At 56.6% G+C, this 27,895-nt stretch overlaps 1 protein-coding gene across 1 annotated transcript; it reads left to right on the top strand.

Annotated features, from left to right (window-relative positions):
- Window positions 1–116: 116 nt before the first annotated feature.
- On the top strand, window positions 117–27,040 carry PLOD1 (procollagen-lysine,2-oxoglutarate 5-dioxygenase 1). Its single transcript, XM_027060391.2, has 19 exons — window positions 117–297; window positions 7,516–7,607; window positions 8,711–8,844; window positions 9,228–9,391; window positions 10,450–10,562; window positions 12,209–12,272; window positions 13,498–13,595; window positions 14,444–14,545; window positions 15,591–15,722; window positions 17,166–17,287; window positions 18,782–18,886; window positions 19,272–19,397; window positions 19,674–19,815; window positions 20,662–20,775; window positions 21,474–21,539; window positions 22,136–22,240; window positions 23,587–23,733; window positions 24,516–24,641; window positions 26,163–27,040. The coding sequence occupies exons 1-19, from the start codon at window positions 222–224 to the stop codon at window positions 26,316–26,318; spliced, it is 2,184 nt and encodes a 727-aa protein (XP_026916192.1). The 5' UTR covers window positions 117–221; the 3' UTR covers window positions 26,319–27,040.
- Window positions 27,041–27,895: the final 855 nt, after the last annotated feature.

Genomic DNA, 27,895 nt, shown 5'->3' on the forward strand with positions numbered 1-27,895 from the left:
GGCGGAAGGACCCGGGAGCCGCCCCAGCTCCGCGAGGCCCCAGTTCGGGCGAGTCTTCGGGAAAAGCCTTCCCCCGGGCGGGCGGCGGGGAGAGAGGAGAGGGCGGCACGACACCGCCCCCGGGGCGGGCCCCGTGCGTGGCAGCCGGACCGCGGGCCCCGTCGCGAAGTTTCCAGCCTGCGAGCGCGGCGGGAACGTCCGGACGTCCCCAGACCCTGGCCATGCGGCCGCTGCTGCTCCTGGCCCCGCTGGGCTGGCTGCTCCTGGCCGAAGCGAAGGGCGACGCCAAGCCGGAGGGTGAGCGCGCGGGCCGGCCTGGGGCCGAGAGGCTGGTCTGGGCTGCACGGGAGGCCTGGGCTTCCGAGGGGATCCGGGTTCCGGCCGTTTGGCCACTGACTCGCTGGTGACTCGGACAAATCACTTCCTCTGTTGGCGCTGCGGTTCCCACGTCCGTGCAGCCGGGAGGGGAGGGACAGCCGAGGTCCATCCAAATCATAATAGCTCTCATAACAGTAATACCAATGGCTACTGTTTAGGGAGCACTTATTATGGGCCAGCTATCGGTTAAGCGTGATCTCGACCCGCGGAAGCGAGCTCTTCTATTACCCCCTTTTCCAGCGGGGCACACTATGTAAGGTTCTGGAGTCGGCTCACTTGCCCAAGATCACACAGCTTGGGGGCCTTGGAACCAGGATTGACACCCACGGGTGCCTGGTTTCCGAGCGGGGCTCAGAGACAGTAGGCATCACAGCCACTGGGGTGGGGAGAGGAGGGGGTGGCTCACATGGCAGAGCCGTTTACACTGTCATATCAGTCCTCTGTTGTCTGTGGGGCACCTGCTGGGTGGGTCTTAACTCTCTCCAGGTTGCGCCTGGGGAAACTGAGGCTCAGACAGGTGCAGTGACTACCCAGGATTGTCCAGTCTTGGAGTGGTTGGTTCTAGACCCACTGGACTCCGTGTCTAGGGTTCCCTCTACATCCCCAGGGCAGGTTTCAGAGTGTGCCCCATCGTTCTGAGTAGGTGCTAGTGTCTTCCCCACCGCTCCTTGGGTCACCTCCAGGGCTGCCTGCTGAACATCTGCGAGCCCGGAGGAGAGCATAGCCTGTGGGCAATCCCAGCAAAGCAGAGCTGAACTGGCCATCCGACCATGGTACCCTGTTTTGTCTGCCCTCCTTCCTGAGAACCCGGGAGCCAGAGGAGGCAGGATGGTGGTATAGAACACCCTCACCAGGGGAGGGGATGGGAACCACCGTTTCTTAGTACCTCCTTTGTGCCAGGTTGTGCCCAAGGCCACACATCTCCTAGCGGTAAAGCCCGTGGTGACTAATCTCCATGAAGCTTGGTGTTCTAGCCTGCAAAGTGGGGGCAGTGGTACCTGAGTCCTAGTGCTCTGACCAGGATTCCAGGAGATGAGGCCTCCTGGTGAGGGTTCAGCTCAACACCTGGCCTATACTGGCATTTTATTTCTTGGACCCAGCACCGCCTGCTTTCCTGGAGTATCCCAGCAGGGTAGTAAAACAGGTCAAAAAAATCCAGTGATGCAGGTGCTGAGCACAGGGCTAGGCTGACAGTGTGTGCCAAAGGCCTGTGGCCTGGGTCCACTCGCTGGCCAGGAGCTAGGCGCCCTATAATAGCCTTTGTTTCCTGGGCCTCTCTTTCCCCTGCTTCTGCTGATGTGGGCTCCCTCCGCCTCAGACCACTGAAGGAGAAAAACCTCCTGCTCCCGCAATGAAGCCCACAGAAGTGAGTCAGGGACCAAATCGATGACAAGGCTTCAGGCGTGCTGGCCCCGGCAGGTGACCGGAGGGGACAGAGGAGACAGAAGGGAGTCCCATTAAAGGTGCAGGATTGAGTGTGTGACTGAGATGATCCAGGCAGAGCACCTTGTAGATCGTAAGTAGATAGTAGATTGATGGACAAGAGGTAACAGTTTGCCAGACATGGAGCTAACGTCAAGCCCCTCTCAGGTTGAGGCCCTTTTCTTCCCTTACTCTATCCAGATCCTTTTAATAAGTAAGGAATCATTAGCCCGTTTTGCAGATAGGAAGACTGAGGGCCCAAAAGGTTAAACACCTGGTCTCGGGTCGTGGTAGGTGCTTGGAGGTGGGGTCATTGACTGGGACTCAGACCCGCTGCTCATCTCCGCCGACCCCTGTCTGGACAGGGTGGGGGTGGGGTGCTGTTGGTCAGAGATGCTGTCTGGAGGAGCCTGCTCAACTCTCCCAGGCCCAGCTGAGGTGGGACCCTCAGCCTGCTGGCTAGGACAGAGTGGGAGGGTAGTTGGTCCTGCAGGCCCACTGATTGGTGTCAGGAGTGGGGGACGCTCCAGCACCCCCCAGAGAGGCCAGCTCCTCCCTTTCCCTGGTTGGGCTGGGGTGCCCGGTCGGTGCCAGGTGGCTGGGATGGGGCAGCTGCTGAGGAATGTTCCAGTGGGTAGGTTCAGGAATGGCGCTCTTTGCAGCTTGTACCCACACGCACGTGGATTTGGCACATGGAGAGAAAGATGGGGTTTTCACTTCAGGGAGTTCCCAGTTTTAGCGGTGGGTGGGCCCAGAACTGCTCACCTCAGTAGGTACCCAATGTTATGGGGGGGGGGGTGGGGATACAGCCCTCTGCTCCCAGAATGCCCTATGCTTGAGAAGGGAGACATTGCCCTATGCTGGGGGAGCCCCCAGACCAATGTGGGAGACAGAAAGAGACGGTCAACAAAGCGACATTCAAATGAACAAATTCCCATAGACCTGGTCCTTTCTCCCTTTTGTAGAGACTTCTAGCTGATCACTGCTCTCTCCCTGGGCTCCCGCCTGTCCCTGCAGGCCTCGGTTTGGCCATGGAGAGGGAAGGCCCACCTGGAGCCTGACAGCTGCCAAGTTCCAAGGCTCTGGGAAGTCAACAGGGCGTGGGCGGGGGTCCCGGGTCATGCTGTTCCAGGCAGGGAGTGGAAAGGTCCCAGGAGTCAGGCGGGCCCAGCTGGATGTGTGTGGGGGGAGGGAGTGTCCGAGGAGGACTGAAGGGGCAGAAAGGAGTAGGGCTTCAGACCCAGGAGAGGCACGCCGGGCTCCTGGGCACTGGGAATGTACATCTCCTGCCATTCTGCAGCCCCGTTTATGGCTTCTGTTCAAGCCTGGGGGGAGCACGGAGGATGGGGAGGAGCTTCATTCCCACCTCCCCAGAGAGCAGACTGGGTGCGTCATGACCGTGCCTGGAGAGCCATCTTGCGTCCCCAGCCTTCTCTTTGGACCCCAAAGAGGGATCTGTATTCCCCGAGGCCACTGGGCTCAGCCTGTCCCCATCATTCTTGCTCTCAGCAAGGTGGCTTTTCTGCATCCCTGACCTCCGGGGCAGCACCTGGCCACACACATGCCCTTCTCTCGGGACGTTCCCTATGACATGTGGCACCCGCAGCCAGGTACTATGCTAAGTACTTCACGGACATTAGCTCATTCAGTGCTCACGAAAGTCTCTGGAGGAAAGTACTACTATTGTTGTTATGACCCCATTTTACAGATAAAAGGCACAGAGAAGCTAAGTTACTCACCAGCAGTCTGTCTGCCGCTCTGCTCTGCTGCCTTTTGCTCACCTCTGATCCTGGATCACAGCCTGTCTGTCGGGGAAAACCAGTGCTGCACTTTGGGCAGCAGGTCTGGAGGGCCAAGAGCCCTGGGTGGCAGGCCTCGTGCGGACCCTGGCTTTGGTCCCCGGTGGGCCGGCCGGACCGGCCAGAAAGCAGGGGGGGCAGGGCCCTGGTGCTCCATACCGAATCCTCCACGTTGACACCCTGTGGCATGCCCTGCGCTCTGGCTGCCTGCCGGGTGACTGGAGCCGAATGTCCACGTTGGGGATGCCTGAGAGAGGGCGGCTGGAAATGCTGGATTTGGTCTGCAGCCTTCCAGGATGTTGGACAGAGAAATGGGGAGGTTAAGAACACAAGGAATTTGGAATTCCAGCTCATTCCCTTCTCCCAGCAAGATTCCGTGACCTGCGGCAGGTCATTTGGACTCTCTGTGCCTCAGTTTCCTGCCTATAGAAGGGAGGGGTAGAACTATCACCTGCCACATGGGATGTCGATAGTTAAATGTGATGACTGTAACACACTTTGTGTGGCATGTGGCTTCTAGCAAGGGCTCAACCGGTGGTAGTGCTTACTAGAGTCACCTACCCACCGTGCTCCCTAAGGCCAGACGGTATACACCAGACGTCCTGAGTCACGCTCAGTCCCAGCCCCAGGGAGGGGGAGGGAGGCCAAGGAAATAAAGACAGGAGCCTGGCCTGGCAAAGGGACAAGGAACATGTTTGTACTGGTGCATCACCTCCTGGGATCATCCTGGAAATCAGAGAAGAGACAGGCTGGGTGGGTGGGGAGGGTCCAGCATAGCCTGGGACCTTCTCCTCAACCTCAGCTAGGGTTTTTTTCAGACAGATGGAGAGACAGACAGCTGGTCACTGCCCCAAGCCAGGGCAGTGCGTGCAGAAGTTAAGAGAGGGGACTCTGGGTCCAGACGTCTGTGACCACATTCTGGTGCTACCACTTCCTGGCTCCCTTGGGCAAGTTACTCACCATCTCTGAGCCGTAGGTTTCTAACTGTAGAGTGGGTAGTTAGGAGAGTAAAGTGCTTAGAACCGAGTCCTGCGTACCAAAGGTATTTGGTAAAGGCTAGCCATCGGGTACCCGTTCTTTTGCTAGGAGGAACTCAGGAAAGGAACCTCGAGATGCCTACCCCCCAAAGCCCCTCCCACCACAGCCTGTCTTCAGGAGCCCTGATCCACCAACTTACACAGACACACACACACACACACATGCTGGCTTTGTCCATCTATGAAATGTGACACTCCCTGTCCCAGTGTTCCCTGCCAAGGACAGGAGGGCCTCAGAGCCAGCCACTCTCTTCTCCTCGCTCGGCGAGGGTGGGGGGGTGGGGGAGGTGCAGGGACACTTAACCATCCTGGCAAGAACTGGGGGAGCCTCTCCTCAAGTGTGAGCAGCACCCCTCTTTCCTGGCCCCCAAGGTCAGGTGGTGAGGCCTCCCCTTTCCATACCTACCTAGTGGATCTACCCCTTCCTCCCCAGGGCCCTGGGCCCACTTCCAGTGGATTCCTGCCAAAATCTTCTGAGCTGCCCCCTGCTCTGGGGCCAGCAGTCTGCCCAGCTCCGCCAGCTCTGCCAAGCGGGATGCTTCTGTTCTTTCAGCCCAGGCTTCTCTTGTTTTTAGGGGGTGGGGGTGTATGGGAAGGCCTTACTTGCCTGTGTTGGCCTGGCCACTTGGTGGGTCAGTTCACCCAGGAAAGCATTATGTCCTGGACCCCACGAAATGGTAATAAGTGCTACAAAGGTGGTGGTGGTGGGCGGGGGGGTGTCCTACCTCTAAAGGCAGGAGAGAGGTCAGGACAAATCTCAGAAGGCTTCATAGAGGTGGTGGCAGGGAAGGGGTGTCACTGTCACTGGCTCTGGGACCTGGAGGAAGATTAGCGAAAGGGGACAGAGAGAGGGAGCTGGGGTAGGAGGGGAGGAGCTCAGCAAGGTGAGACCCCTGGCTGGGGGAGATCTCGTCCACTCAATGGAGGGAAGGAGTACATCACTGGGCCGATCAGGGAGGGCCTTGAATGCCAAAGCAGGGTGTTTGCCTCTCACTGATCAGCAACAGTCATAGCTCTTAGTAAAACCCAACAAGGGTTTTACAGGCCTGATCTCACTGAATTAGTCTGGCATTCCCTGAAGTGGGTAACAGTACCCTCCCCTTACCTGCGGCCTCGGTTACTCACGGTCAACCAGGGTCCGGAAGCAGATGATCCTCCAGCCTAACTATGTCACAGTGCTGTGTCATTCAGCTCACTCTGTTTCGTCGGGTAGGCATTTAGATGTCACATCATCGCAAGGAGGGTGAGCACAGTGCAGTAAGATATGTTGAGAGAGAGGCCACATCCACATGATGCTTATTACAGTATGTTGTTATAATTGTTCCATTTTATTCACGATTGTTCATTCCTTACTGTACCTCATTTATAATCACATTTTATCGTAGATACATACACATAGGAAAAAACATTGCGTATATAGGGTCTGGTACTGTCTGTGGAGCGGTCCTATCCACTGGGAGTCTTGGAATGCATTTCCTGTGGATAAAGGGTTGACCACTGTACTGTTTGTCGTTTGTTTTTTGTGTTGTTTTGTTTTTTTAAGTCATCTCTCTGCCCTGCGTGGGGCTCAAACTCATACCTTCAAGATCAAGCGTTGCATGCTCTACTGACTGAGCCAGCCAGGTGCCCCTTCGTACTGTGATCTGGAAGGGGCTTCCCCAGGGCTCCCAGAGATGCCCCCTGGGGAGCTGTTTTCAGCAGGGTTTTTTTTGTTTTTGTTTTTGTTTTTTTAATGAATCATGATTTCCTTAAGTTGGTGATTAACTCTGATTGCAATCAGAATCAATTGGGTAGCCTTTTTTTTTTAATGTTTATTTATTTTTAAATTTTTTTTTCAACGTTTTTTATTTATTTTTGGGACAGAGAGAGACAGAGCATGAACGGGGGAGGGGCAGAGAGAGAGGGAGACACAGAATCGGAAACAGGCTCCAGGCTCTGAGCCATCAGCCCAGAGCCTGATGCGGGGCTCGAACTCATGGACCGCGAGATCGTGACCTGGCTGAAGTCGGACGCTTAATCGACCGCGCCACCCAGGCGCCCCTAATGTTTATTTATTTTTGAGAGAGAGAGAGCAGAAGCTGGGGAGGGGCAGAGAGAGAGAGGGAGACACAGAATCCAAAGCAGGCTCCAGGCTCCGAGCCGTCAGCACGCATTCCGACGCGGGGCTGGAACTCGTGGACCGCGAGATGGTGACCTGAGCCTAAGTCAGATGCTTATCCGACGGAGCCACCCAGGCGCCCCTCAGCAGGTTCTATTGCAGAGGTGAAGCCACACGACAGAGCCTGAGAGAAGTCTCTTATTAAGGTAGTACAGCTATTCTGGCCAAAGCTGAGGATTTCAAGTCCGTTTCCACTCAGGGTCAACTCAGAGGTTCTCACGTGTTGGCAGAGAGGCTCAGCAGGAAAGGCTGTTGGGTTGGATTAGCAGTGTGCGCCCTGGGTGCAGGCAGGTGGCCATCCCTGGGCTCATGTCCAGCATCGGCTAGAGAGGTCCCCCTGGTGCTTGGCATTCAGGACGAACCCTTCCCTCCGCTTCCGTGTTGGGGCCACGGCACCCTAAATCCAGAGAAACCCAGCCCCACCATGCAAGGTGCGGACGCTTCTGTTCTGGACGCCTCCTGTCGTGTCATTCAGTTCCCAGGGGGACAGAACCCTGGAGGAGATTCCAGGAGACCCAGGTTCTGTCCCCGCTCTATCATTAACCAGCTGAGTGACCTTCCGTACATCTTTCCTACCCGGGCCCTGTGCCCTTGTCTGTAATGGGTGGGCGTGAGGGCACATCCTGCGGGGATTTGACACATGTAGGAACAATGACCTGCTCCTGCCTGTCACCTCTCCTCACCCTCCACTCCCACTCACCACGCCGTCCTCTGTCCATAGACAACCTCTTAGTCCTCACGGTGGCCACGAAGGAGACTGAGGGGTTCCGACGCTTCAAGCGTTCAGGACAGTTCTTCAACTACAAGATCCAGGTAAGAGGCTCCCGGTGGGGGGAAGGGGCCAGGACAACCGCGGGGTAGCGGGTGAGTCCAGGAGCTGGGTTTTTGCCCTTCCCAAACTGATTGGGGCCACAGGGAAAGCTTCTGGAAGCCCAAAAGAGGAGAATGACTTAGGAAAAGCAAGAAGGGGAGAATGTAAGCAAAGTCTGGGAGGTGCCAGAGTTGGGAATGTGGGGAAAGTGAGACAGGAGGGCTATGGGGCAATGCTAATGCTAGGGGAGTAGGGCTGGTTTAGAAGGCAGGGCCTGGGAACCAGCATTTTACCAATTCTCTCCTCCCCCCTCCCCCGCCAAGGGATTTTGAGACGGCTGTAGTCTGGAGATCTTACCTGTATAAACTCTGCTCTAAAGAAACAGAGGCCGAGCTGTCCTCTGGTGTCCTCTGTGTGCAGGATGGGGGCTAAGCCCTGCAGGGAGACATTCCAGTATTTAGCTGAGTGTGCTGAGTGCCTCCTTCTGTCAGGCACAGTGGTAGGCACTGGGGCTGGAATGATGACAAGGCAGACCAGGGCATTGCCTACACGGCTTGCAATCCAGTGGCATTAAACCAGAAAGAAAATGGATTAGCTCACATGAATGCAGGTTGAAGCAGAGGGTTGCTTCAGGCATAGCTGGATCTAGGGATTCGAGCTGCATGGTTAGGGCTTTGTCTTTCTATCTCTAGGTTCTCTTGGCCTTCATTTGCAGGCATGCTCTCTCTACATGGTGGCAGGATGACCACCAGTCACAGACCCACATGCCTCAGCTTCTCAACCTCGACAGAACTAGATAGCCTTTCCGTAGTTGGGACAGAACAGTCGTGGGGAAGAGTCTGACAGGCCATGCTTAGGTCACATGACCAAACCCATGGCTGGGGGAAGGATGGGACACTGATTGGCCAGGTGTGGTCACATCACCCCCACCTCCACCCCCAGAGCTCTGTCAGCCTCACACACGGTGTAGAATGGTTTCCCCACAGGTGAGGGAGGAGGTGCTGGACAGACAGGCAAAGATGTTCACTGTTCAGGCAGGGGTAGAATTTTGGCTGGCAAGATAGTTCTGTACCAAAAGCCCACATTAAGAGGCCTTTCTCTTCAGGCACTGGGCCTGGGGGAAGACTGGAATGGGGAGAAGGGGGCGTCATCAGGTGGAGGGCTGAAGGTTCGGCTGCTGAAGAAAGCTCTGGAGAAGCACGCAGACAAGGAGAACCTGGTCATTCTCTTCACAGACAGGTAGGTGGCTGGGGGCTTCCTGGGTGGGGCCCAGAGAGAATATTCTAGAATATTCTAGCCCTTGCGGGATATCGGGGGTGAGGGGGGACTCTCTCTAGCTAAGGTTGCCTACTGTTTGAGGGGGCCTGTGAGCCCAGAAAAGACCATTCCCAGGGGTGGTGAGATGGGCAGGGGGCCCTGCCCAGGTGGGGTGAGCCATGCTTTGAGTGTGAGGTGGGGACCATCTCTGCCCAGGGTGGGGTGGCAATGCCACGGGCTGGGCCAGAGACAGCAGGGCAGAGCCGTTTCCCCTGGCGTGGCCCAGGGGTGGCGTGGGAGAAGGTGGCCTCATGAGCCCCTGCTCACCTCTGCCTCGCCCCCACTTTCCTCGGCTCTGGCCATAGCTATGACGTGGTGTTTGCGTCGGGGCCTCGAGAGCTCCTGAAGAAGTTCCGGCAGGCCAGGAGCCAGGTGGTCTTCTCGGCCGAGGAGCTTATCTACCCTGACCGCAGGCTGGAGGCCAAGTACCCGGCAGTGTCCGATGGCAAGAGGTTCCTGGGCTCTGGAGGTGAGGAGTCTGGGCGCGGAGGCCGCGGTGGGGCTGGGCGGGTTCCAGAGGGGTCCATCCGCTGCTGTCGGGACATATTGCCCCCTGCAGTCCTCGTCATCTTGTAAACAGCCACCCATCTGCACAGATCAAAACCAGAGCCACCCCCAAATATCCTCCCTTAGTCCCGCCGCCCCCCCCCCCCCCCACCGCCTCTCAGTCAGCGGGCTGGTGACGCCACTCCCACTTTGAAAGATCTCGACTCTGCCCTCGTGTCCACCCCCCACTGCTGCCGCCTCACTTGGCTCCCGGCCATTTGCAGTAGCCTCCTGCCTGCTCTGCCGGCCTCAGCCCTCACCCCTTCCAGTCCGCTCTCCACCCAGTAGCCAGGCGCAAAGCCACACGCATCACTCAATGCCTTCTTATTGCATGGAGAGTAAAATCCATATTTTATTCTGGATTCTTCTGTCCAGCCACGGAAGGGGGTTCGTCTCCGGCAGCCACTTCTCCCCATTGGCTGAGAGAGTTAGCACAGTCTAGATGGCCTGGTCCTGGCCCAAGGCTGGGGGTGTTCCCTGGGGTGGAGCCCTCCCTGGCTGGCCCCTTCTCCCTTTTCTCTCCATTCCAGTCTGCACTGTGGCCAAGGAGCTGTGTGGGTTTTTCCCTCTAAGCCCCCATGCACTGTGTGACCTTGGCCCAGCCTCTGCCCTTCTCTGGGCCAAGTTTCCCAGATAACTGTAGAAAAGGGGCTCCAAGCCTATGTCCTACCAGCTCTGCTCTCCAGGGACTCCTGTTCTGATGCATTTATTCACCACCTACGTGGTGCCCGGCACCTGATTTGGTTCAGGTTAGTGGATACCATTGATCTTTCTCTGTGAGCTCAGGGGGAACTTGTCACCAAGTGGCATGAACTAGCAGGTTGCTTTCAGCCTACAGACATTACCTCCCTTCAATCCAGGAGGACCTCTAAGAGGAGGTAAAGGAGTGAGAGATGAATGAAAGCAGAGTCTGGGAAGAGGCTTCTGGTTTAGAGGCCGGAAGCTAAGTGTCTGTCTCTGTGTGTCCCCCACCAACCGCAGGCTTCATCGGTTATGCCCCCAGCCTCAGCAAACTGGTGGCCGAGTGGGATGGCCAGGACGGTGACAGTGACCAGCTCTTTTACACCAAGATCTTCTTGGACCCAGAGAAGAGGGTAAGGGGCGGCGGGTGGGGCTGAGGAACGGGGCAGGGCGGGGGGGATCTTGACGCTGGATCTTGATGCTATAGTGGGAGCAGTGCCCCCTGACTCCGTGGGTTGGGCCCCCACTTAGTCATTCGCAGATTCACTCAGGTGTTCAGCGGCTATTTATTGAGCGCCTGTTGTATGTGAGACGCTGTCAGGTGCAGGGCAGGAATGCGGCTGCGAAGAAGACAGTGGGGGCCTTCACCCTCACGGACACTCAAGTCAGCCAGACAGGAGTTCATAGCCTCCTTTTTGGGGGTGATGGTACTGAAAGGAACTGACAGGCTGAACTGCCCCTGCCCCACCCTGCCTGGGGGGGGGGCAGGTTTCTGGGGGCTGAAGAGGTCTTGGCCGGACCTGTGCCATGACCTCCAAGCCTGCCTTAAGGGAGGCAGGAGTCGTCGAAGGGACTGAAGGTGGCAGGTCTGGACCAGTGTCACCCCAAACTAGCCAGTGTCCTCCGGGCAGGCAGGAAACTCAGAGAGTCCTTGGGTGGAGGGGGTCAGGATTCCTGGATTCTTCCCCGCTTGTCCCCATAACCTCCATCCATGTGGTGCTGTGCGACCTAGGGTAAGTCACTTCCCCTCTCTCGGCCTCAGTTTTTATTATCCATGAACTAATGAAATGAAACAGCTGGACTTGTGCGGTAGAAACATGAACTTGATCTTTTTAACTCAGTCTTTCCTCCTCCTTCCCCTTTGCCTCGGGTGACATCATTTGCAGAAGCCCAGGGTCCAAATCATAAAAGTGGACTCTGTGGGAGTCCCCTTCCCTCTCTATGGGATGAGGGCTGAGCCTAGCATGCCACTTGCCTTTGTTGGCCTGGCCTAGGGCTCCATGAGACACAGCTGGATCTTGAAGAGGCAGCCCTGTGCAGTGAACAGGGACCTCAGGGCCGGGCTCCTGGGGTTCAAATGCCAGCTTAACCAATTATTAGCTGTGTGACTTTAGGCAAGTTATCCAACCTCTCTGTGCCCTGTTTTTTAAATTTGTAAAATGTGGTGATGGTGGGACTTTCCCATAAGGATGTTGTTTGGATTGGGGCGCCTGGTTGGCTCAGTCGGTTAAGCGTCCGACTGCGGCTCAGGTCATGATCTCACAGTCCGTGAGTTCGAGCCCCATGTCGGACTCTGTGCTAACAGCTCAGAGCCTGGAGCCTGCTTTGGATTCTGTGTCTCCCTCTCTCTCTGCCCCTCCCCTGCTCATGCTCTGTCTCTCTCTGTCTCAAAAATAAATAAAAACATTTTTAAAAAATTTTTGAAGATTAAAGAAAAAAAGGATGTTGTGTGGATTGAATGAATTAATGCTTATGTAGTATTTAGATCAGTGATTGACAGTAAAGTGAAAAACATTTGTTGTTGTCATGATTGTTATTCTTGAACCAGCTGTTGCCTTAGATGCCTTCTAATTCTGAAAGTCCCTGGTTCTCTGTGAGTAGAGCCACTGGACCAGTAGATCGCAGGGCTCCGAGCTATTCTGGTGTGCCAGGGCACAGCGGGTGTTGGGGGGAGGAAGGGGCAGAAGTAGGAAGGCAGGCTCCCCACACTGGGCGTGATAGAGCCCCATCCTCCACCAGGGCCTGTCCCTGCTGCAGCCCAGTGCTCTCTTTCCTACAGGAGCGGATCAACATCACCCTGGACCACCGCTGCCGTATCTTCCAGAATCTGGATGGAGCCTTGGGTGAGCGGCTCCCACGGGGAGAGAGATCCTAAGAGAGTCATTAATAAGGCGATGAGGATTCCAGGCAGGGCCTGAGCCCAAGGAGGAGAAGAGGCTGGTTTCCCTCTGGCTGTTGTTCCAGGAGGTCACTTGCCCCATCCCCAGGTCCCAGAGGCCACTTGGATGTCCTGGGGCAGAGCTGTGTTTCCCTGGGGGTGGAGAAAGGAGGGCCAAGAGGTCAGTCTAAGAGCCTGCAGGACACCAGGGGAGGAGGCAGCAATTCAGCCTGGGAGCAGGTGGGCGATGTGCACAGTAGGTACCTGTCCCCAGCCCTGCATCCCTGGTTCTTATAGGTGCTCCTGCTTCCTCTCCTTCCCTGCCCTCCCACCTCCCAGGTGGCTGGCACAGGAAGCTGATGGACATCTTAAGAAAAGAGTAGTTGGAAAAAAAAAAAGAAAAGGATAGTTGGACCCAATAGCTGCTTGGTGATTTTATGGGATAAGTGGAATCTTATTTTTTGAGAATCAAATGAGTCCTTTCCCAGGAAGGTGCAGGAAAAGCCACACCCTTTTGTCTGTGGCTTCTGGAAGCACAGGAACCTAGACTAAGAAGCTGAGTCCTGAGCGTCTCTTGGGGGAGCCAGGCACTTGCGCAGAGGGGCCCCTTCACATGGTCACCCACACGGAGGGCCTCCCTCCCCAGTGTCTTCCCAGGCCTCTGACGGAAGACTCCTCTGCATTTGTAACTGTTGGATGGGCTGCTACCTCCTGCTGTCTAATGGGGTCAGAGGATCTGTCAGGATCCTGCCCGAGGGAGTCTCTCCACCAGGACAGGACCTGTCCCCCACCTTGCTCAGGCCTTCTGCTAGGGCTGGCACATTCTCAGTGCTGCTCTCCAGGTCTGTCGTTTGTCGGAGCAGGTACCCCCAAGGCTCTGTCCCTGGAGCTTCTCTAGCTGGGATGTTTCAGGTCTTTGTTTTCTCCCATCTCCTGCTTCTGGCTTGAATAAGTAATCACCATAAATACTGGGGGTTGCCGTGGATTCTGTGTTCATTATGTGCTAGGAGTGGTGCTGACTGCTTGTCCAACACAGAGCCCTCCCGCTCTTACCCCCATTTCACAGACGAGGAAACTTGAGGCTCGAAGAAGTGATGTTAATAGCCCAGAACAAGCCCTGAGCAGGGGCTAGGACTTGAACTTGGCCTCTGGACCTGATACTGGATGTCTCTGTGCTTTCTGACCCCCAGATGAGGTGGTGCTCAAGTTTGAAATGGGCCACGTGAGAGCGAGGAACCTTGCCTATGATACCCTTCCGGTCCTGATTCATGGCAATGGGCCCACCAAGGTAGGGAGAGGCCCAAGCCCCTGGGGAGAGTGAGAGCAGGGCCAGAGGCTCAATTCTGCTCTCACTTGGACCCCACCGCTTCTCCTTGGGGTCAGAGCCGCCCCCCTGGGCCCCGCTGCCCCCTGGCTGCCTCTGTCCTCACATCTGAGTTCAGCATGGTGACTTGTTTCCTTGCTGTGACGGTCAGTAATGTTCATCCCTGCTGAACCCCAGGACAGAAAGGAGGTTGCTGACCCCATCCAGGCCACAGCTGGGCTGCCCCAAGTCATCCGTACCCCATCATCCCAGGGCAGACTTGTTTCTTCATTCAGCAAACATTTAGGAAGGACATAAGGCATAGTCTGTCATGAGCAGCACAGACTGGTCCCTGCGCTTCTGGAGCTAAGAAGCAGCTGGGGTGCGGGCCGGACCTCACATGCCCCGGGGAGCCAGCCCTGGCTCACAGCACACTTCTTCACGTGTGGTCCCCGACCCCCTCCACTCCCCCCACTGTGTCAGAGAGAAAGGGGAGGGTATTAAAGCAGACTTCCTGCCCCCACCTCAGACCTGCTCGGTTGGACTCTCTGGGGTGGGGGGCAGGCAGCAGTCTGCATTTTACAAGCTTCTAGCAGATCCAGAGATAAAAGTGTATCAGGCTGCCAGTCCTCCCTGGGCCCCCAGAGCAGCTTCGGTGATCTTCAGGTCACCAGAACATTCTCTCCAAAACCTGCCCCAAATAAAGCCGCATTCCTGTCCCCTTAGAGGGCTGGGGTGTGGGAACACCAGGGGCTGAGAGGGATGTGACTCAGTGGTTACAGGTGGGTGGGGCCAGCCGTACCCCTCATCTCTGACCTCACGTCTCCCTACAGCTGCAGCTGAACTACCTGGGCAACTACATCCCGCGCTTCTGGACCTTTGAGACAGGCTGCGCTGTGTGTGACGAGGGCCTGCGCAGCCTCAGGGGCATAGGGGTAAGGCTGCCAGACATGGGGCGCTTGGTCCTCGCAGATGGGGAGGATGAGTGAGTCTGGAAGAGACTATCGTCTCTGGTGGGAGGTAAAGGGATAACCTTCCTGTCTGGGGTTCCCTCTTCCTCCTCACCCAGGCACCTCCTCTTGGAAGCCTTCTGAGATTACATATGGCTCCTGTTCATGCACACCCCCCTGGCCATGCCAAAGTTCTGGTTCCTTCAGCTTGATTCCTCTCCTATAGCTGCCTTCCACTCACTCACAGATCTTATTCCTCGTTTTTTTGGTTTTTTTGTTTTTTAAATTTATTTATTTTGAGAGAGAGAGAAAGCATGAGTGGGGGAGGGGTAGAGAGTGAGGGAGAGAGAATCCCAGTCAGGCTCTGTGCTGACAGTGAACCGTGAGATCATGACCTGAGCTGAAACCAAGAGTTGGACGCTTAATTGACTGAGCCACCTGGGCACCCCTGTTTTGTTTTGTTTTAAAATGTTTATTCATATTAAAAATATATATATTTTTTGTTTATTTATCTTTGAGAGACAGAGGGAGGTAGAGCACGAGCCGAGGAAGGGCAGAGAAAGAGGGAGACGCAGAATCTGACGCAGGTTCCAGGCTCTGAGCTGTCAGCACAGAGCCCAACACGGGGCTCGAACTGACAAACTGTGAGATCATGACCTGCGCCAAAGTTGGATGCTCAACCCACAGCCACCCAGGCGCCCCCTTAACTCCTTGTTTATGGCTCGCTGCAAACCCATGCCAGCCAAGCTGTGTGACAGCAGGCCATCAGCTGGTCCTGGCTCCAAGTCTAGGCTCACGTGATCTGCCCAGCAGGGACCCCCCCACCTCCTCCCGCTTCCTTCTGCTTCCCTGTCAGTCCCTGCCTCTGCCTGTCTGCACATCCTGCTTGGAGCTCCCTGGCTCAGGCCCCTTTCCTGCTAAGTCTGCATGCCTCTGCCTCTGGCTCTGGGTCCCTCAGGCCACCCTAGGGGCTTGGCAGTGGCCCGGTGGCCACATCGCCAGCCCCTCATGCCGCCCCCTCCCCGTGCAGGATGAAGCTCTGCCCACAGTCCTGGTCGGCGTGTTCATCGAACAGCCCACGCCGTTCCTATCCCTGTTCTTCCAGCGGCTCCTCCGCCTCCACTACCCCCGGAAACAGATGCGGCTTTTCATTCACAACCATGTGAGTAGCAGGCACTTGGTGGGGTCGCCGTGAGGCTTGGGTCAAGGCTTCGCCTCACGGGGTGGCCTGAGACATCTCCGGAACTAACTGAAGCATCACTCTCTGGGCCAAATGGACGTGGGCGTTGGGCTTGACTTGAGTCAGACTGGCCGGGTTTGAATCCCAGGGCCACTGCTTGTATCGGCTGTGTGACATTGCTCAACCTCTCTGTGCTTCAGTTTTCTCACCTATTCAATGGGGCTAGAATCGTGCCGACCTCGTGGAATTGCTGCATGGGTTAAACAAGTGGGCACGGGAAACACACAGGAGGGAAGGGCAGGCACATGACAGGTGCTCCTAGCTGTCATCATTGTCATTGTTTCTCTCCCTGCCTCAGTCGGTCCTTCCTGATTCGATTCGGTGACAAACTGGTTCTCATTCCCTGAGTACCCTCTGGGGAATCAAGGAAGGCCCTGAGGCCTGCTGCTTTGTGGGGAGCAGGCCCAGGTTCGGCATTCCTAGCTCCTTCCCTCTCCCCCGCTTCCTAGCTGGATAAAGTCCCACCTCATTTCCCTGGCATCCGGGATGCCAGATACGCCGTCGAATTCTCTCTGTTCTCAAGGCTTCTTGTCTCCCGTAATGTTCTGTCATCCGGCAGCACCCCTTTCTGAGACCTTTCAGCCCCGACAGTCAGCACCCCACTCCCAGGGCCCTGGGGCCGCACACTCGGCTCAGCTCTGCCTGTGTCACAGACATTAGTTCAACTGTGCCACGTGGAAACAGGAGAAGGGTGTCAGCCCTGCCCTTGGGAGTCTCCCCGCTTCCCTGGAGACGTGAATTCTCATTTTTTGTGCAGAAAAAGAAAACTGTCACAGGCAGTCTTTAAAGACCTGTGAGCCCGGTCTGATTTGTCGCCTCCTTACAGGAACCCTGGGACTTAGGCTCAGTTGCCCTCCCATTTTACAAGGGAGGGAATGGAAGCTGAGGCAGGTGAGGTGGCTTGTCCAAGGTCACACAACTAATGGTAGCAGAGCCGGGCTTCGCTCTGAATCCTGGGTTTGATCCTAAAAATCTTGATTTGTCCGCTTCCCCCTGCAAGGGGCCTGGGGAATGGACTGTTGTTTTTCAAAGTGCAGTCCAAGGATCACGCGGAGCATTTTGTAGCGAACCAGGTCCCTGGGCCTCGCTCCAGACCGGCAGAATCAACGACGCTGGATATGGGGTCGGGGATGCTGTCCAAGTGACAGAGGCTCTTAAGAGGCTGGTAGGCCTGGCCTGGTCAGGGATGGCTGGGAAAGGGCACTCCAGGCAGAAAGGCTGGCATGGGCAGAGGTCTGGAGATAGGAAAGCCAATGGCCAAGAGTGTGTTAGGAATGAAGGGGAGTGGCTTGCAGGAGCAAGGGTGCTGTGGTCCTGGGGTGGAACCACTGTCCCCATCTTCACCCTCCCATCCCCCACCCCTAGGAGCAACACCACAAGGCTCAAGTGGAACAGTTCCTGGCAGAGCATGGCAGCGAGTACCAGTCCGTGAAACTGGTGGGCCCTGAGGTTCGGGTGGCAAACGCTGACGCCAGGAACGTGGGCGCGTGAGTTGGGGGCTGGGGCACCACGGTCATCTCTGCTGATGGTAGTGGGCAGGGCGGCCGTGTTGTCAGGGGGCATCAGGCCAGGAGACAGAGGGGTTCAGAAGGCTGCGTGTGGTCTCCAGCAAGTTCCTGCCCCTCTCTGGGCCTCAGTGTTCCCAACTGTCAAATGGGGAAATAGGCACTGCCCTGCCAACCTGGGGGCTCCTGGGTAGGGCTGAGCAGTGTCATTTGGCTGCAGGAAGCAAATCAGAGAAAGAGGAAGAACTGGAAAGCCAGAAGTAGGTAAACAAGGACAATTCGAGAGACGATCTCTGATTTTGCCTTTATAATTAAAACAAACAAGTAATCCCTGTTGACTGTGGAAGAATTAGTCCAGATCCGAGGCTGTGGAACCTCCAGGAAGGTTCTTCTGCCACGCCCACTTGACCCTGAGGTTGTAGCACAGATGGGCGTGGCTGTGCTCCCACGAATTTTACTTCTGAACACTGAAATTTGAATTTCATACGACTTAAAAATAAGTTTTTTTAAACTTTAAAAAAAATGTATATTTATTTATTTTTGAGAGAGAGGTAGACGGAGAGCGAGCAGGGGAGGGGCAGAGAGAGAGGGAGACAGAATCCCAAGCAGGTTCCGTGCCATTAGCACAGAGCCCGATGTGGGGCTTGAACCCCTGAACCATGAGATCATGACCTGAGCCGAAACCAAGAGCTGGATGCTTAACCGACTGAGCCACCCAGGCGCCCCTGAAAATAAATTTTTTTAATGTTTATTTATTTTTTGCTAGAGAGAGACAGAACATGAGTGGGGGAGGGGCAGAGAGAGGGAGACACAGAATCCGAAGCAGGCGCCAGGCTCCGAGCTGTCAGCCCAGAGCCCGACGCGGGCCTCGAACTCACGAGCCATGAGATCATGACCTGAGCCGACCTCAGACACTTAACCAACTGAGCCACGCGGGCACCCCTCATGTGATTTTTATGTGACTCCTTTTGATTTTCGTTTCCCCCAACCATTCAGAAACGTGAAGCCATTCCTAGCTCACGACCTACAACGATACCAGACAGTGGGCTGGATTTGGAGCACGGGCTGTACGTTGCTGAGCCCTGGGCCAGATTAACAAAAAGAGCATAAATTTGTAAGGCTTTTGGTACGGGTGACCAAACTACACTTCAGAAGGGGCAGAACCGGTTTACCCCTAGCCCTGGGCGGTGTACGAACCTGTCTGTGGGCCGTGTTCTCCCCAGTACGAGGGTTTTCAGGGCACTTGATAGCAGTCACTGAGCTCCGGGCATTCATCTTGAGAGCCTAACAGCCCAGGGTTTGGGTCTCGGGGTCAAGGCTGCCGGACCCAACCTGCACCAGGGCTGGCCTGACCCCTCTAAAGACCTTTGGCTGGTTCCCTGTGGTCACAGAGGGGGGCAGGCCTGGAGAGTAAGGCTGCAGCACTGCTCTGGGACCCTGGGACCCCTCTGCTGACCCCGGAACCCCTACCTGCAGGGATCTGTGCCGACAGGACCGTGGCTGCACCTACTACTTCAGCGTGGATGCTGACGTGGCCCTGACGGAGCCTAAAACCCTGCGCCTGCTGATCGAGCAGAACAAGTGAGGCTGTGGGTGGGCTGCAGCAGGCTGGCCCTCCAAGCCCGGGCCCCCGCTTCAGTCCCCCCCCAGCCTCCCGCCATGCCTTTCTTCTCCGCCTTCACCCTGGCCTCACCTCCCACCCTGGGCCTGCCCCAGCCCGGCAACCTTGTCTTGGTCCAAGATGTTCCCTCCTCCCTGCTGCGAGCCGCCCCTCCTGCCCTCCGCTCCCGGCTGCCCTGTTGGAGGGAGCACGAACCAGATGGGCCAACCCACCCCCCTCCAGGCCCCACTTGCGGGTTGAAAGGGCACTCCTCCCCCCACCCCACCCCCCGCCCCGCACCTAATTAGATCTGCCCCAAACTCCCAGTGGGCAGGGAGACTCCCACTGAGGTGCTCCCTTCCTCAGGAACGTCATCGCCCCGTTGATGACCCGCCATGGGAGGCTGTGGTCGAACTTCTGGGGGGCCCTGAGCGCAGATGGCTACTATGCCCGCTCCGAGGACTATGTGGACATTGTGCAGGGGCGGCGCGTGTGAGTACCTGCGGGATGGGAACGCCCTCACCCGTCCTCCCCCAATATTCCCGTCCTTGTTGCCCTCGAATTCCTGCGAAACCCAAAGCAGGGAAGACTGCAGTCAGACACAGGGAAGGACTTCCTGGCAGTTGTCTTGAGCCCATGTGCCCAGGGTAGGGGAATCAAGTCAGCACTCTTGTGCCCTCCCGGCCTCTGACTGCCTCCTCCCCCGGGGCCCTGATCTCTAGCCTATGACGGCCTGCAGCCCCCTCCATCTTCCTCTCTCACCCTTAGTGGCGTCTGGAACGTGCCCTACATCTCCAACATCTACCTGATCAAGGGCAGTGCCCTGCGGGCTGAGCTGCTGCAGACAGACCTGTTCCACCACAGCAAGCTGGACCCCGACATGGCCTTCTGTGCCAATATCCGGCAGCAGGTCGGCAGGGCTGGGCAGTTGGCGGGGGGGGGGGGGGGCGGGGGGGCCATTGATGGAGAAGGTGGTCTGGATCTTGTCGCCTTAGGCCTCGAGCTTCTGAGATGCCAGGGCCTGAGGGGGGGCACTCGGGGCATCAGGCATGAGGGCTGGTCCTTAGGGTCCGTGGGGACCATTTTAGTGGACCCAGTTTTCACAGCGTCTGTTTTATTGACATTTTCAACACAGCCAAAAAACCCTAAACTCTCCACCTAAATGTACCCCGAGTAATGTGCCAAAGAGACGCCTTTGCCCTCTCCCTGTGCCCCACCCAATATGTTTTTGTGGTTATTTTATTTTTTAAGCATATTTATTTTTGAGAGAGGGTGCAAGTGAGCGGGGGGAAGGGCAGAGACAGGGGGACAGAGGACCCAAAGTGGGCTCTGTGCTGATAGGCTGACAGCAGCGAGCCCGATATGGGGCTTGAACTCACAAACCATAAGATCGTGACCTGAGCCCAAGTCGTATGCTCAACCAACTGAGCCACCCAGGTGCCCCCGACTGTGGTTATTTTTATTTAAATGTGGCAGCATGATGGTGTCTTCCTGTGCTCTGAACTTCAGGAGCAGACACCATTCTTTGCTTCTACACCATCAACATTGGTTCTTTGATTCCCATTCAGTCCTCCAGGAAGCCCTCCTTGATTGTATCCATGTCAGGCCTGGCCGGGTGCTAGGGAGACGAGATGGGGTGCCCGCACTTGGTTCCCTGATCTCCAACTTGATGGACAGAGGAGGCTGCAGCCATGCCTCTCTCTCCTGGGACTGGTGGGGGAGAGGGGCTCTCTTCCATCCGTCCTGTTCTCCCCAGGATGTGTTCATGTACCTGACCAACCGGCACACCTTTGGCCACCTGCTCTCCCTGGACAGCTACCAGACCAGCCACCTCCACAACGACCTCTGGGAGGTGTTCAGCAACCCCGAGGTGAGGTCCTGGGTGGATGGGCAGGGGAGGGAGAGGAAGGGACCCCAGCGAGCCAGTGGTGTAAGGGGACTCCTGCTCACCCTGAGAAGGGCTGGGGCTCTGAGGGCTACCTGCCACCTGCCTTCCTCCACCCCGGGGACCGTGTGGGGCAGGGTTTGGGCTGGGAGATGCGGGCTCTGGAGAGGCAGCGCCATCTAGTGGAGGGGAGACCAGGAGTCAGGCCTGGGTCTGTGGACCCTCAGCTGTGACTTAGTTGAGCCGCTCGACCTTTGGGGTCTCAGTTATCTTAGCTCTAAAATGGGCATACTGTCTCAGCCTCACTCACTTCTGAGGGTGTCGAGAAGATCAGAGGAGGAGAAAGTGGTGACGGCATTCCTAGACATTGTGAGCTTATGGCTGACTTGGGCACATGCACATGCCTGTACGCAGACCTGCACACACATGCACACGCATGTAGGTACACGTGAAGACACCAGCTCCTGCAGGCATACTGTGTGCCCAGATCATACACCTGCACCCGGTGGGGCATGGTGCGTACCCCCTCCCCCAGGCGTGCACACATTCACCCGCATTGCAGGGGGCCTGGGAGGGGGACGAACCCCCTCTTGGAGCATCCCATGGAGTCGGGCAAAGAGTGAGCCCCGGCTGGCCCGGGCCAGGCCTGAGGACCCCAACCGACTCCCCTCCCCCCACCCCAGGACTGGAAGGAGAAGTACATCCACGAGAACTACACCAAGGCCCTGGCAGGGAAGCTGGTAGAGATGGTAAGGACTGGGTGCCTCTGGGAACAAAGGTACTGATGCACTCCCTACACCTGCTGAGGGGGATGGAGGGCAGGGGAAGGCAATTAGCTGCCCCAGGAGAGAAGGGGGGGCATCTTTCTGTGCTCTGGAAGCACTTGGGCAAGAGCATGGGCAGTGGGCTGGTCCTTCCTCCTGTTGGTACTTCCCAGCTGGAGTCTGCAGGGGCCTCGGGACCTTGGGTTGCTCTCCTGGCCCAGGCGAGGAAGAGGAAAATGTCCCCAAATGTGGTCTCAACCGTGGACCAGGGGCCAGTAGTAAGAAACAGTGCTTCTCTATTTGCCCTGAAGCCTGCTGGGCTGTCCTCCCTCCGTACGCACGTTCCCTTCCTGGCTCTGCCCCGGTAGTTCTGTGACCTTGGCTGAGAAAGGCCAGCTCTGAGCTCAGTTTCCTTCCCCCTTTAGCAGCTCACGGACCAGGGTATGGGGAAGGGCCTGGGCCACTTGAGGGGCCCTGCCTGTGGCGGGTTCCACAGGGGGGTGGGGGAGGTAGGGGAAGAGGCAGCGGTGCCACCCGGACCCGTGTGACTGAGTCCTCCCCTCCATCCCCGCCCTCCCCAGCCCTGCCCAGATGTCTACTGGTTCCCCATCTTCACGGAGACGGCCTGTGACGAGCTGGTGGAGGAGATGGAACACTATGGCCAGTGGTCTCTGGGAGATAACAAGGTGGGGGCCCAGGTGCCTGGGCTGGGAAATGTGGGGGAGCCTGCCCTCTGGGCTGTTCTCCCGACAAGCTGGCCAACCTCTCTGGGACTTTGTTCGCTTGTTTGTTTTAAGTTTGTTTATCTATTTTGAGAGAGAGAATGAGCAGAGGAGGGGCAGAGAGAAAGGGGGCCAAAGGATCTGAAGTGGGCTCTGTGCTGTCAGCCTCGAACCCACAAACCGTGAGATCATGACCTGAACTGAAGTCGGCCGCTTAAGCGACTGAACCGCCCAGGCACCCCTCTCTCTGGGACTCTTCCGGGGGGTGCTCTGGCACTGAGGAGTAGGGGATTTAAGAAATGGGGTGGAGTATGGGTCCCCAAGCTGCCATGACCACTCGGTGACGTTGAGCTGCCTTAATCTCGCATTCTAGATTTCCAGTTCCTGGTTTGTTAGTAGAATGATTTAGCTTCCTTTACCAGATTGGGTGTGTAATGGGGGAGGAACAAGCAAGTGTGGGATGAGGAAGAATTAGGGACGTTAAGGCCACATTCACCAGACAGCAGAAGCAAGTGGCATATTGGATTGAGAGGCTGTGTGGTTCCCTGGAAGAGGAATCCCGTACTTGTAGTTCAGAAAGTTCAGGGGGCATTTTTAAAGGCACATGAGGCCCTGGGCCTGTGTGCCTCAGAGCCTGGCTAACCTTTGACCTGGCAGCTGGAGTAACCAGTGGTTCCGATTACCAGCCTCATCCACGTGCTTTGGTGGTGAGATCATCTTCGGAGGCCAGGAACTGGCACAGCCCATGCTTTCTGGGGTCTGGCCAGCCTTTGTGCTCCCGGGACCAGGTCAGTGCTGGGACTCTAGTGCCTGAGCCAACCTGTGACCCTCTGCACCTGGTTTTTTCTGCGGTGTAGCAAATCACCATGAAGCCTCAACAGCATAAAACAACACCCGTGTATCATCTCCGGGTTTCTAGGAGTCCACATGTGGTTCAGCCGGGTCCTCTGCTCAGGGGTCTCTCGAGGCTGCAGTCGAGGGGCGGCCAGGGTTGGGGTCTCAGGTGAGGCTCGGGGTCCTAATCCAAGCTCCTGTGGCAGAATTCATTCCCGTGCTTCCTCCAGGCCAGCGGGAGAGTCTCTCTCTTCAAGATGCTCATTTAAAGGCACGCCCGGGGCACTCTCCCGTGTGATCAACCCAAAGTCAACTGACTTGTTACCTCAGTGACATCTGCAGAGCCCGTTCGCTTTGCCCTCTGCCCTAACCTCATCCCATCGTGTTTACAGGTGGGGTGGGGGCGGTTGGGCAGTCCACACACCAGGCGGCCGTCTTAGAATTCTGCTTACCACGCTCGCCTTGGTCACTTCCAGGACAACCGCATCCAGGGTGGCTACGAAAACGTACCAACCATCGACATCCACATGAACCAGATCAGCTTCGAGCGGGAATGGCACAAGTTCCTGGTGGAGTACATCGCCCCCATGACCGAGAAGCTCTACCCAGGCTATTATACCAGGGTGGGTGTGCCTGGGATGTAGCCAGGGAGGGGGTGGGGGGGGAGTGGCTAGGGAGAGGAGAGTGGGGGGAAGGAGAGAGAGTGGTCCCAGCCTGTGGGAGAGGCCTGAATGTTTGGTCTCCAGGTGGGAGTGAAGTCTCCTCCCATGGTGGGGGCGCCTCTGGAAGAGTCCAGGGTAGGGGCAGCCCGCCTTGCCTCCTATGCCAGCCTATGACATCACTCCTCTGACTCCTTCCTTCGTGTCCTTAAATCCTGCCTCAAGGATGCCTCTGCCCGGCTTGCAGACAAGCCCCCGGCTCGCTGGCCAGCATACTCACTCCTCTCTCAATTTCCCTTTAGCTCCCCACTGAGTACCTGTTGACTGCCCCTTTGCCTTTTGCGCTCCTTCCCTCCCTTGATCACCGCCTCACACACAAGGCTTTCTCCAGACACCTGCTTTGACTGCCTGGGCACTGCCCTTGACGGACGAATCAGCAGCCTGCATAGTTGCCATAAAGGGTTGTAAGGATGAGCTGCCTTCCTTCTGCCCTAGCTTCCCTCCCCTCCTCTCCTCTCCCTTCCCTTCTCTTCCTTCCCTTCCTTCTGTCCTTTCCCCTCTCTGCACGTTTTTTATTGAAAGCCTTCCCTGTGCCAGGCACGGGGGAACACGGCGTTGAACAAACCTGCCCTCAGGGAGCCAGCATCCCAAAGACTGCGTGAGCGGCCCCTCCTCTGCACCCCTGCCTCTCCTGCTCTTCAGCGGCTTCTGTCCAGCTGCTTCTCTTTCCCACCCCCTTGACACAGGCCCAGTTCGACCTGGCCTTTGTTGTCCGCTACAAGCCAGATGAGCAGCCGTCCCTCATGCCGCACCACGACGCCTCCACCTTCACCGTCAACATCGCCCTGAACCGGGTCGGCGTGGATTACGAGGTGAGCTGCTCACGGGGTGGTTGGGGCTGCAGGGCCTGCGGGGCCCAGTGCCCAAGAACCAGAGAGAGTGAGAGAGGGTGCCAGGTCTGTGGGGGAAAGGACTTCAGACACAGTGGAGCGTGGGCACGGGAGGTCAGAGGTCAGACTGCGTAAACCGGCACCTGCCTACCTACTCACCAGCTCTGTGGCCTCAGACATGTTTCTTAGGCTCTCAGTTTCCTCCTATCTTAGCTGGGAAAATGTAGAGGGCCCTCCACAGAACTGCTGTGACAGTTCCCTGAGCTCATTCAGGTGGTTGCCTATGGGAACCTGCAGTAAGTACTCGAGGCCTGATAGCTGTTGGTGATAAGGAGATTAGGGTTTCCATCAGTCTCAGAAGGAAGAGGCTGCCTTGGAAATGGCAGGACGGGCTTAGTCTGGGTGTGGGGCTCAGGCTGGTGGTTGGAGGGGAGAGCCAGGGAAACCAGGAGGATGTGGGGTGGAGAGGGGACAGCTCTGGGGGCCTCAAGGTCCCAAGGAAGGCCTCTAGGTATGCTCAGCTAGGGAGTCATTCATTCATTCATTCATTGTTCATTCACTCATTCCTTACGCTGCTATTTTTTTTTAATTTTTTAATGTTTATTTTTGAGAGAGAGAGAGACAGAGAGAGACAGCAGGGGAGGGGCAGAGAGAGAGGGAAACAGAGAATCCAAAGCAGGATTCACAGTATCAGCGCAAAGCCCAACGTGGGGCTCGAACTCACAAACCATGAGATCATGACCTGAGCCAAAGTTGGACACTCAACTGGCTGAGTCACCCAGGCGCCCCTCTTTTTTTTTTTTTAAGCTGCTATTTTCTAAGCATTTTCGGGACTCAGTCCTGGGCTGGCCACAGTGAAGGACACCCACACAAGCATCCCCTAATTTTTTTTGAGAGTTTACCATGTATCAGGGGTTCGCCTAGGGGACGGTTTTGTCCCCCCACCCCCTGGGGACATTTTTGGTTGTCACAGCTGTGGCGGTGCTACTGGCATCTAGTGAGTAGAGGCCAGGGGTGCCCAGGGCAGCCCCCCCACAAGCGAAAGTACCGCCAGAACTGTGTACTTAAACAATGTTTATGATGGTAAAGTTTCAATTACATACATTTTACCACAATTTAAAAAACGGGGGGTTTTCTGCCCACAAATGTCCACAGTGCTGAGGTTGAGAAACCTGGCCCTGAGCCCCTACCTGGATCATCTCACCTAATTTTCATGACCCTGTGAGGTTCATGCCTGTTTCCTGGGAGGGGAAACTGAGGCCTGGGTTAGTAAAGCATGTAGCCAACCTTTGCCCAGGGCTGCCTGACTCAAGGCCAGTGCTCTCGCTCCCTCTGTCTTTGCTGAGTTGAGTGTCCTCCTTAGGCAGCTGTGGCTGTCACTCTACAAGGCATCCCCGGCAGACTGGGCTGAGGACACTGGGCTGCAGTGGCTCCGGTGGGGGATAGGGCGGCGGGGGAAGGGCCCAGCTTCCCGTGGGAGAACGGACACTTCCTGTCTCCCAGGGCGGGGGCTGTCGGTTCCTGCGCTACAACTGCTCCATCCGAGCCCCACGGAAAGGCTGGACCCTCATGCACCCCGGGCGACTCACGCACTACCACGAGGGGCTCCCCACCACCAGGGGCACCCGCTACATCGCCGTGTCCTTCGTCGATCCCTAATTGGCCAGGCCAGCCACCTCGGACCTCTTCCTCTTTGCCAACAACCACTGCCGGGCAGCACTCTGGGGCGTCGGGGCCCCAGGGAACCTGGACCAGCCTCCAGGCTCTTGACCTCCATTGCTCTTGGAGCCACCATCGGAGAGATTTGGCCGCGAGCCAGAGGCAGAATACACCTCCTTGGCTGGGGCTTTCCTGGTGCTCTGGACCCAGCCCAGGGAGGCGCCCTGTAGTCAGCAGTGCATGTTCATTGCTTTGTGGCAACTTGCCCTTTCCCACCCATCTTCCTGAAATACCCAGTCCTCTTTGTCTGCTTCTTCCGTGGGGCGGGACTTGAGCAGAACAAGGGCTTAACCGGCTGCCCAGAGGTGCTCTAGGTGTGAGAAGGGAGCCCTGGAGCTTCTCCCGGGCAGAGCTGCAGCCCAGGACTTCTGCTCCCGGCAGACACAGAGACCGGATCAGATTCACGTCCCCTCCCTGCCCCCAGGACTGCTGAAGCCCCTTCCTCCGTGGCTCCTGTCGTGGGAGCAGAATGTTGTCCCCTGGAGATGATGACTCAGAAACCCCCCAGGAGACAGGAAAGGCATCGATGCCATAGCTCCATCCTCTGCGTGGGGGGAGGGAGTGAGATGTCCGCACACTGCAGTGAATCACCCTGTCCCGATGCCTCTGGAGAGACGGACAGACAGAAACAGGAGAGTTTCTATTAAAGATCATTCACACCACAGAGTGGGAGATGCTTGGGTGAGTGAGTGTGCACGTGTCCGAGCGAGTGTCTGCAGGGAGAGGTTTAAGAGCCCGTGGCTGGCAAGAAGGGCTGTGTCAGCAGACAGGGTGGCTTGTGTTTCCCAAACCCAGTCACATATGATCCCGGTGTCATTTGTGTGTTCCGTAAAGCCTTACACGTGAGCCCAGCGCTGGCCGCCTGGGGCATGCTTCATCTCTGGAGATCTGCATCAGAGAGAACTCCTGGTGGCCCCCACCACACCCTGGACACACTCTTCTTATAGCACTGATAACACTTCGGGGTGTTTATTAATATTGAGGGCCAACCTCTATCCATCCCTTGCTGTGGGCTGGGCATTGTGTATGTCAGGTGCTCAGCCCTCTGGGGTAGGGGCTGTCATTTCCTTTTTTTTTTTTTTTTTTTTTTTAAGTTTATTTATTTTGAGAGAAAGAGCAGGGGAGGGACAGAGAGAGAGAAAGGGAGACAGAGAATCCCAAGCGGCCTCTGCACCTCCAGAGCAGAACCAGACGCAGGGCTCAAACTCACGAACCACGAGATCATAACCTGAGCTTAAATCAAAAGTCAGATGCTTAACCGACTGAGCCACCCAGGCGCCTCTGTCATTTCCTTTTTATAGATGAGGAACTGGAGGCTTAGGAGAAGCCAGTTCAGGTCACACAAGTAAGCGTAGGGAGAGGGGTTTGAATATGACCTCGCTAGAAATCTGGTCCCTTGCTCCCCGAGCCGTGGGACAGAAATCAGAGCTGCAACACGGTTCACGGTGCCCAGGAAGTGCCAGTGTCTTCTGTGATGCGGTGCTTCTGAGCTGAGGGTGATTTCTCTCCCCAGGGGA

Source organism: Acinonyx jubatus, chromosome C1, assembly GCF_027475565.1.
Source record: "Acinonyx jubatus isolate Ajub_Pintada_27869175 chromosome C1, VMU_Ajub_asm_v1.0, whole genome shotgun sequence".
Taxonomy (NCBI): Eukaryota; Metazoa; Chordata; class Mammalia; order Carnivora; family Felidae; genus Acinonyx; species Acinonyx jubatus.

What these genes read in the sequence shown, in the direction of transcription:
- PLOD1 (XM_027060391.2), top strand. Translation starts at nt 222, where the DNA reads ATGCGGCCGCTGCTGCTCCTGGCCCCGCTGGGCTGGCTGCTCCTGGCC. An exon ending in GACGCCAGGAACGTGGGCGC is followed by an intron (nt 17,288 to 18,781) that starts GTGAGTTGGGGG and finishes CCCTACCTGCAG; the next exon opens with GGATCTGTGCCGACAGGACC. An exon ending in CAGGGAAGCTGGTAGAGATG is followed by an intron (nt 21,540 to 22,135) that starts GTAAGGACTGGG and finishes CGCCCTCCCCAG; the next exon opens with CCCTGCCCAGATGTCTACTG.